This window comes from Mus caroli, chromosome X, assembly GCF_900094665.2.
Source record: "Mus caroli chromosome X, CAROLI_EIJ_v1.1, whole genome shotgun sequence".
Taxonomy (NCBI): domain Eukaryota; kingdom Metazoa; phylum Chordata; class Mammalia; order Rodentia; family Muridae; genus Mus; species Mus caroli.
This window is the reverse complement of record NC_034589.1, coordinates 149,168,065-149,178,283: the sequence shown is the minus strand read 5'-3', so window position 1 is coordinate 149,178,283 and position 10,219 is coordinate 149,168,065. Positions and strand designations below refer to the sequence as shown.

The 10,219-nt window shown below is 42.1% G+C and overlaps 1 protein-coding gene and 1 non-coding gene across 2 annotated transcripts in view; both read right to left on the bottom strand.

Annotated features, from left to right (window-relative positions):
- Positions 1–1,577, bottom strand: part of Rs1 (retinoschisin 1) — a 25,851-nt gene extending 24,274 nt beyond the window's left edge. Inside the window, exon 1 of the mRNA XM_021153603.1 lies at positions 1,508–1,577. Coding sequence (XP_021009262.1) covers positions 1,508–1,559 — 52 coding nt within the window. The 5' untranslated portion in view covers positions 1,560–1,577. The remainder of the gene's footprint in view (positions 1–1,507) is intronic.
- Positions 1,578–3,582: 2,005 nt separating this feature from the next.
- On the bottom strand, positions 3,583–3,655 carry Trnav-uac. Its single transcript has one exon. It is a non-coding gene; the product is annotated as a tRNA-Val (tRNA).
- Positions 3,656–10,219: the final 6,564 nt, after the last annotated feature.

Sequence of the window (10,219 nt, the reverse complement as noted above, 5' to 3'; positions counted from 1 at the left end):
AAATTGGCTGTGGTGGCTCGGGCTTGAAATCTTAGCGCTCAGAAGGTGGAAACTGGCTGACTGCTATGAGGTCAAATCCATAGGAAACTGAAGGCTAGCCCGAGTTTCAGTGTGGGATCCTGTCTCAAAATAATAACAATAATAACAACTAAGGAAAAAAAAAAAAACCCTGTTTCTTTGAGTTTGCCGTATGACCTTGAGATTTTATTTTCACAAGGCTTTCCAGACACTAGAAATACTATTAGATAATAAAAGACACAAGACTGCTGGTTCATGAATATAGAAAAAAAACAGAGGAATTCTGACTCTTGTGTGTATTCGTCTTATCTGAGTGGCAGGTCATTTGCAGAGCAGAGAGGCCTCCTTTTCCCTGAACACTCTAAACACACAGTGTCACCCACAAGTCATTCAACCAATGTCCTTCCTTCCTTTTTCCCTCCTTCTCAGACAGAGGCTTACTGTATGGCTCAGCTTAGCCTAGGCTCTCCTCCAATGTTAAGAAAGGGTCTCAGATAGCCCAAACCTAAGTAGCTGAGGTTGGCATTGAACGCTCCTGCTTGAATTTGTCCAGAACTAGGATTGCAGGTATGTGTAGCTATGCCAGAAAATGGGTGAAGTAAGTTTTCGTTTGTTTGTCTTATACTACTTCTGGGAATTTAACTCAGGGACTCATGAAGGCTGGGCAGGGGCTGTACCACTGAGCCACATCCCCAACCCTTCAACCAATTTTTAATATTTGGAAGTATAAGCTTTAAAAGGAATTCTGAATTGATGGGCACTAGAGAGGTAAGAGAGGCATGAGAGAGTATTATGTCTAAGATGGAAAGAGATTTAAAGTTTATTTGATTGACATTTTAGAGATTTAGCTTTAATCTGTCCTTATTTAAGCATATTATGCCTGCCAGGGCCACATTTAGAAGTTTAAAAGTGATGGAATATATTGAGTCTTTAGGGTTTATTGACTTTCTTTGGATTATTTTATTAGACTTCTATTAGACTGCAGTGGTACTTGGCCTTATGCTAATCCATATTTAAACTAGGGTGACCCTTTGTCCTGATTTGCCTGGGACAGTCCTCATTTACACTTGTCCCAGCAGAGCTATTAATAGCTTCATCCTTAACCCTCAGTAATAGTCAGGTTTAGAATATTAAATTCTACAATTGCTTCAACTTTGCCTCCTAAAATTTCCAAGAAACATGACTTCTCATTAATTGTTGCAATTTAAAGTTGTTTTATAGAAACTCTGAGGCCCTTCCTTCTTTCTGTTGGGTTTCAATATCATTTGAACTTTAGAAGGTTCCTCATGAAACCAGGAAGCCAGGAGCAAGACAGTGGCAAAGAGCCACACAACGGTGACCTTTTAAATTAATAACCTGTGAACTAATTGACATGTTGTCATCGAACAATTTTTATTACTCAGGTTGCATTTCTATTTATCAACTATTTTCTATATTAAATCACATTATTAAATACATTAATAAATGCCAATAGTAGAATAGTACATACCTTCATAGCCAAAAAGAAGTAACAAGAAGAAACCTTCAATCTTGCGTGGCATTTTCTCCTTGTCCTTGGTCACAGCAAGATCTAAGTGAAGTGGAGAGCTGGCATAGGAGCAGGCGATTAACTTGAGGCTCTGGCCTCGCTAAGCATCTTATTTCATTTAGTTCTTAGGTCTTTCACTCAGCCCCCGTCCAATTAACCCACATAGTCCCCTGCCTCAACAAGCAGTCTGGGGAGGTATTGTTGACATAGGTTGGTTTAGCAAGGGAGGTGCTGATGTTCTACCATCTTTAACTGTAAGGCGAGTAATAGAAGGAAATAGAAAGTAGAGTTGGAAGATGTGGGCCCCTAATTCTTTCTCCAACATCATTTTCTAGGGAGTGACCTTGAACAGGTTCCTGCTGAGTAAATGACCTCTATTTGTAGGGGAATGGCACGGAGTGTTTTCTCCCAGAAGAACTTGTCATGTTTTCATCTGCCTGCTCTGGAAAACATGTACTTTGGTAGTGGTGGCTCAGTTATAAGCAAGGATGTGCAGTGTTCACGTTACTTATGATAATGACAATACAGAAATAATCAGAATGTCCAATGTTAGGGAGCTGGCTAAGTGAGCAGATTCCAGAGGTCATCAGGGGAGAAACATACCGCTTGCAATGGGGCCAACTCTAGGCAAATTTTCTGACTGTAAAACAATGATAATAATGTTTACTTCATAGAATTCTGTTGAGATTGAAATGGCATGATACTGTAAAACACATAGTAAGTCTAGAGGTGTAGCTTAGCTCAAGATGGAGAAACTTGCTTTGAGATAGAGAGTGTGTGTGTGTCTCACATTTGATTCCCATCATTTAAAAAAAAGTACTTATGTCAATGTCTGGCGTACTCTGCTATCATTATTACATGGACATTAAAAATAAAGTTGATGGGATGAACGGGGTCATTGGACGTCGAGTTTCAGTTTTGCAAGAAAAAATTCTGGAAATGTGTCCACAGCAACGTGAGTGTATTTACAGTACCTAACTGTGCATTTGGATAGCTGAAGTTTTAAAAAGAGTAAATTGATTGTTAATAGGAAAAATCACATTTTATTTGTATTTTTTTTTAGTTACAAAAGATGTATATTTATATACTGCATAAGCAAAACGGGGGTGGAGATGGGGGAGAGGGCTGGGGTGGGGGAAGAAGCCAAGAAAAATAAATTAGTTTTTCGTTCCAAACCAAGAAAAAGAAAATCTAGTTTCTCATTCCCCGGGTAGTTCTCTGTTCCCACCATCTCACCCTTGACCCTGAGGACCCCCCCCCAAAACCTTTTGCTCATTCTTCTTGTGAAAGATAAATACATTTCTTCACTCCTCCTCCCAGGAAATTCTCTTCCCTGAACAAAATTGTAATAATGTGACCAACAACTAAAACGAACTAGAGAAACATTTAGTTATCAGGCAGCACGTACTGGATGTGTTTGTAAAGCCTGGCATGAGTAGGAAGCGAGAGTAATCGGGGATGAATTATATACAAGTATGAAATTGTCAAGGACTACATTTAATTAATAAACTTAAAAGCACGCCATGTATTCTAAACTATATATAAATTCTTCCTTCACTAACCCTCCAGCTACACTGAAAGGAAAAGAACTATGCTTTTGTTCTTGTTATGCATTTTAGAGTCGAATAAGCTATTAAAGAGTTGAATACGGTGTTTTTAAATCTTTAATCACAATCAACTTTTTAAAACGGCGGCTTCAGTTAAAGCATGGCTACGTTGATGTACTTTCGTGGGAAGTTCAGGGGATCAGCTTGTGCTGGCTCAGGAGAAGGGGCTGCTGCGGCCGCTCCTGGTAAAGTATGGTGGAGCTTCTCGAAGTGGGGTAAACAGCGGCTAAGGATCTGACTCGCTCTGCTTCCACTCGGGGGGTTCTGATGACAATGGCTGGGACCTTGGTGGAGACGAGGTGTCTGTGGTTTCGTCTCTGAGATATAAAGATGTTAGGGGAAAAAATGTAGGTAGAAAAACAAAAATAAAAGTTTTCCGGTTTTTTATCTAGGGTACTTTGGAAAAAATGTCAGCTGGCTTTGCAGCTATGGTTCCACTGGGGCTCGAACCCAGGACCTTCTGCGTGTAAAGCAGACGTGATAACCGCTACACTATGGAACCACCACGCGAGAAGGCATGATTAGTCGGCCTTTTGAGAGTGCGTCAGACTCAGCGTCTCCGCCCTCTGCCGTGGCCCCGCCCCTTCTTAGAGGCGGGGAGTTTAAAGCTGAATTTTGAGCCGGGGTTCAGGAGTTCTTCCAGTACTCTACCTGAAGTCAGGGTTGAGCCGGTGCCCGGGTCCTTCTAAGTTCGTGACTCTAAACTTTCCCTCAGCAGCGGCCAGGCCGTTAGAGTTTACCCCAAGGCCAGTTACAGTTTAACCGCTGCCTCTGGCACATCCCTCAGCTGTGCCTTCCTTCCCACACTTACAGGGACTGGACTGCCTTGCTCTGGCAGAAGGTATGAGGGCATCTGCTTTGGCAGGGTTGGAAATGGTTCAAGGTTGCAGCCATCTCACTCTCCTCCCGCCTTTCCCAACATTGTTCCCCCCATGAAGTCATCAAGGGGATACAATTCTCAGGGCTTTTCCTTCTGTCCCATTTATCTAGTGTAGTAAAAAAAAAATTAAAAATAATCTAGGCGTGTTTTTTTTCTGCCTTAGGCCATTTATGTTCTCGGATGAAACACACACACAGCCTTGTGTTTTTAGATATGCCTTAGGCAGCACAATAGCTGGGCAACTGCCTACCCTTCATGTTGTTAGAATCTATTTCCCTATCGATAACACCGATAATAACGAATAATAACGAATTATTGCTTATTATTTACTATGTTTCATCTACGCTGTTCTTGGCTCCAATTGGCCAGCCTATATGGTTATGTTTTTATGGCTTAGTTAACCTATGGCGGCTCTCCTTTCTCCTCTCCTGACATAGTTCAAAACATAAGGCTATGTATATCTTTCATCCAGGAACATAAAGGGTCTGTGTCGGGTAGAAACCCCGCGTCAGGTTAATGCAATCTCTTCTTTTACTATGGTCTAGGACTAGACTAAGTAGTGGTTGTATACAGGTCAGCTCTTCCTGGTTGTCACAGAGGAAATAGCACCAGCTTTGTCACTTAACTTGAGAGGCCTGGTGCAAAATGAAAGTGATTGTCCTGTGTTTGGTTTGGTAGGTTATGAAGAATTCAAATGGTGGTCACAGACAGAGCCTTACACCCAGCGGCTTGACCCTGCTTCAAGGAAGGCAAGGTTATGGGGACTCTCTGTTACCAAAGGCTCTCAGGTGTGTTTCTCTCTTTTTATTGTGTTAGTTTGCCTTCTCTGGGGCTTCTGGATGGGTCTTTATCACCATCCTAGGACTGCTCACCACCTTCAAGCTCGAAAACGTACTAAAAACCATCTGGAGGCATCTTTAAGCATCCTAGTGGAGGTGACCTAGGGGTGGTAGTTGTTCTTTTTCCTAGCATCTTCCTCTGAGGCTGGCAGGATAATGGAGATATGATACTGGTTAGAAATAACATCCATCCACCAAACCCTGTTTTTCTGATAATGCAGAGGGAAGAAATGGGGCAGGTTGGGGATAGGGTGGCATGGACACAGATGTGGAGGGAAGTGGAATTTTAGTCATGGTATGACTATTCACCAGCTATGCACTCAAGCTATTCCATTCAACATGCTAACTCCCATCTCCTTCCTAAAATATAAGGGGTGGACTAGACATCTATCTCTCTTTCCTCTGGGTCTGAATGTTAGGTTCATAAAAATGAAGGCAGTTGTTAGTTTTTGTTTCTTTAAAGGCCTACTAAAAAACAAGCTTTCAGTTAGTGATATTATCTGAAACTTTTCATTGTTGGTTTATAAGAGCAGATTTTATGTAGTCCAGACTGCCTTCAAACTGACTGTGTAGGCAAGAAGGACTTCAAATCCTCTTGCCTCTACCTTCTGAGCTCTATGATTCCAGGAACATGCCACCATGTGCAGCTTTATGAGATCTGGAGATGAAACCCAGGGCTTTAAATACAATAGGCAAACATTCTTCCAACTGAGCTACCAGCCTCAGCTCCAGCCTGCCATTTCCTTGATATGTTTTTGAGAAGCCTTTGGAGTACTTTGCCTAGTTTGTTAGCTATGAAATAGTCTTGAGTAGCTAGCCATCAGCAAGAATGAATTCACAAAAGCCTTGTTTCCTACTCGCCAGTGGCTATAACCCACCTATTTCCAAACGGTCTAGTTTTTCAAAATAGGACAGTCAATAATCCCATATACAGTCACCAATACCTGACACTATTGTAGATGCCAACAATTGCTTGCTGAAAGGAGCCTGATATAGCTGTCTCCTGTGAGGGCCTGCCAGAGCCTTACAAATATAGAGGGGATGCTCTCAGCCATCCATTGGACTGATTGCAGGATTCCCAGTGGAGGAGTTAGAGAAAGGACTGAAGGAGCTGAAGGGGTTTGCAACCCCATAGGAAGAACAACAATATCAACCAACCAGGAGTTAGCTCCCAAGGACTAAGCCACCAACCAAGGAGTACACATAGAGGGACCCATGGCTCCAGCTGCATATGTAGCAGAGGATGGCCTTGTTGGGCATCAATGGAAGGAGAGGCCCTTGGTCCTGTGAAGGCTCGATAGATGCCCCAGTGTAGGGGAATCGAGGGAAGGGAGGTAGGAGTAGGTGGGTGGGTGGGTGGAGGAACACTCTCATAGAAGCAGAGGGAGGGGGGGAAACAGGAAAGGGGATAATATTTGAGATATAAATAAAGAAAAATCCAATTAAAAAAAAAGATAGCCGGGCGTGGTGGCGCACGCCTTTAATCCCAGCACTTGGGAGGCAGAGGCAGGTGGATTTCTGAGTTCGAGGCCAGCCTGGTCTACAAAGTGAGTTCCAGGACAGCAGGGGCTACACAGAAAAACTCTGTCTCGAAAAACCAAAAAAAAAAAAAAAGATAGTCAAGAATTGACCCTAAGGTGGATTTCTGAGTTCGAGGATGGCCTGGTCTACAGAGTGAGTTCCAAGACAGCCAGGGATACACAGAGAAACCCTGTCTCGAAAAACCAAAAAAACCAAAAAACAACAACAAAAAAAGAATTGACCCTAAAATTATACCTACCAGTTAGTTGTGCTTTGGTCTTTGTCTCTAGGGAATGCTTTGCTTTCCCTACAGATTTCCAATCAGCCCTTGGCTGAAAGGGTCATTTGCCCAGTTTCAGTTTTAGCCAAGGCCCTACATTTACACTTCATGTAGAAATGAGGTGGGGCTCCAGTAATGCATGCAACAGAGATTTCTCTTCCTTTTCTTCATTAAGAAAGGAAGACTCTCCAAGTCTCTCTCAAAACATGGTCACAATGACTAGACCATATATTAGAAAGTACACGTTAGCTCACTCTCACCTTCATCCCTGGGTAAGGTAGCCATACATCACCATCTCCATTTTTTTTTTGTCTTTTCATTATGTTTCTGATGATTTATTCACTAACAAGAAAGAAGTTGGTGATCATAACCATAGATTCTTCAAGGACAAACAACTGACAGTTCATACTTATTTTGATTTCTGAGATTTGGCTAGCTTTTCTTTTAGAGCTCTCTCTCTCTCAGTCCAAGGACCTCAAGATGGGAAATCTTCTTGTTGACATTTTTAAGTTGAAGGAATGAAAGCAAGGTACCTTGCCCATGGCCTCTCAGCTGATGAGTATTAGGACTGGGCTGGAACTCACGCTGCTGATGCTTAAGAGACTTGCAAGGCTCATGTCCATAAAGATACAAGTTGTTCTTCTAAGAGTGGCTTGGCCTCTTGTCTATTTTCTCTGTTCAAAAGTGGATACACATATTTTCATATTTCTTTTTGCATCTGAACAACGATAGGAATATATATGTATAATATATGTGTATAATATATATGTATAATATATGTATTATATAATATAATATATGATATATATATATATATACAACTCAGAATCTGTAGCCATTTTTATTACTTCTTGTCTGCTTCATTGCTTCCGTGTGTGTGTGTGTGTGTGTGTGTGTGTGTGTGTGTGTGTGTGTGATTTCATTTGAGACTAGGTTTCTCTATGTAACTTGGCTGGCCTGAAACTTGCTGTGTAGACCAGGTGGCCTTGAACTCAGAGATCACCTGACTCTGACTCTGAGAACTGGGATTAAAGGCATGTACCACCGTGCCTGTCTGTTTTTATTTTTCGAGACAGGGTCTCACTGTGAAGCTGTGGCTGGCCCGAAACTTGACATGAAAAGCAGGCTGGCCTCGAACTTGCATTGGTACACCTTCCTCTGCCCCCAGAATATTGAGATTAGAGGTGGGATGCTTCCTTATACTCGTTGGCAAAAGCACAGGGACTTCAATTCAACTCAATGCTCTGCCTCTGGCCCGAGAAAAACATACACCTAGGCTCAGTGGTTTTATATTAAACTCATTACTACATGCCCCACGTAGCATGGTGACCACTTTTGGCCACCTCCCTGTGGTGGTTTGAATGAGAATGGTTCCCATGGGCTCATATGACTGAATGCTTAGTCCCCAGCTGATGAACTGTTTGAGAAGAATTGGGTGTGGCCTTGTTGGAGGAAGTGCATCACTAGAGGTGGGCTTTGAGACTTCAGAAGCCCACATCAGGCCTAGTGTCTCCCTCTTTCAGCCTGCTGCCTGTAGATTAGGATGCAAAGCTCTCAGCTACGGTCCAGTGCTATGCCTGCCTGCTTCCTAATATTATGATCATGAACTAACCCTCCGAAACTATAAGCAAGTGCCCAGTTAAATGCTTCCTTTGTAGGAGTTGCCTTGGTCAGGGCATCTCTTTATAGCAATAGAACTCTAATTAAGACAGTCTCTTACAAGATAGTTTCAGTCTCTTCTCCCTGCACCACCTGAATCTCCTTCCCAAATCTGGTGAAAAACAAACAAACAACCAAACAACCAAAAGCAATCTACCAAAAGAGAACTACAGGGACCATCTGCTCTTGTCTTTGGTTTCATATACTTCTTTTCTTTTTCTTCTTCTTCTTCTTCTTTTTTTTTTTTTTTTTTTTTTTTTTTTTTTTTTTTTTGAAGGGGGGTTTCTCTGTGTAGCCCTGGCTGTCCTGGAACTCNGTTTCTCTGTGTAGCCCTGGCTGTCCTGGAACTCACTTTGTGGACCAGGCTGGCCTCGAACTCAGAAATCTGCCTGCCTCTGCCTCCCGAGTGCTTATTGCAGGAGTTTTTAACTACAATAGCTTTGAAAAATAAATTCTGAAAAAGCAGTGTTTAAAAATTATTTTTTTCCAGCAAGGTGGTGTCTTGTCTTTGGTCTCATACACTTCTTGTTTTCCCACCATAGCCCTGTGGATTGGACTGGGTAACCCTGTCACAGTTACGGCCCGTGTATGATAGCATGAGTGTGGTTGCAGCCTTCCTGGCCTCTAGTCACGAAATGCCTCTAGCACCCATCCCCAGCACCTGGTTGTGACCATTCAGAATGCCCTGGGGGGAGGGCTGTCCTAGAAGACTTCTTGGGATCCTTCTGTTTGTCATGACTGGGAGGGGAATGCTGTTGGCATCTAGTGGACAAGGGGCAAGGGTGCTGATCCTACAAAGCACAGAAGAGCTCCTCACAAGAAATACTTACCTGGCCTCAGTGACGGAACTGTCACAGTTGGAAAACCCAGCCCTAGATAAATTGTATTAATTTCCTTTTTTTGAAAACATTTTTTTTTTATTGAGAGGGGGTAGAGGTCAGAGGACATAGTAACTCCTTTAATCCACACAACAGCCCTAAGGGGGAAAACTATTATGTTTGGTTTACAGGGGAGAAAACGAAAGCACAGAATAATCAGGTAACTCAGCAACACAGCTAATAAATAAAGGAACAGGGTTTTAAACCTAGGCCATATTGAAACTTCATAAGCTATGTTTAACTTCTGCATTACACAGCTCAATTTCGATTTTGTAGTGTTTCACTAAAACAGTTTGATTTCCCATGTCCCTCACAGCTGGGAGAGATGATATGACATCTTTCCAACTGATCAGAGGTCTGTAGGCTTCCAAAACAGTTTCTTTAAAGGGAGTAGACTGTTGGCATATGCCATTTTCACATTAGTTCTGCACATTGACCTTGCTGTATTTGAGAACTGCTGTGAACTAAAGCATTATCTTAGTACAAGTGGCCATTCTTATTCTGTCCAGAATTTGTGTGTCTTGCTTGCAGTAGATGAGATATTGTGATCATGTATGGACATGTACATGGTTTGATTGGGGAAAAAAAAGGAAAGTAGCTACATTTCCTCATAGCAGATTTTATTTTTTGTTATATGGCGAAACATAAAACCTGATCATTTGAAATTTCACTGTTTGGTGGGAGTGTCAGTTAGATGAGGGAAAATACAAACCCTACTGACTGACAGTTCCCACATTGCCCACTGGTAGCTGTTTTCTATATCACTTTGCCAGTGTCTTTAATTTGCTTAACAGCTGCTGACGGATTGATTGTTTTGTGTCCCAGCTTCTATGTGCTATATGTCTTGGATCATCATGTTGGATGGCATGGGAGGGTTTTTTGGTGGTCTGTTTGTTTGTTTTGTTGTTGTTTTTAAGCCTAAGGCATAGTCCATCTGAAGAAGTTTGAAGAACATTAGTTAATCCAAAGGACTAATTTGTTCTAAGATGTTAATGTAAGATAATGGCTT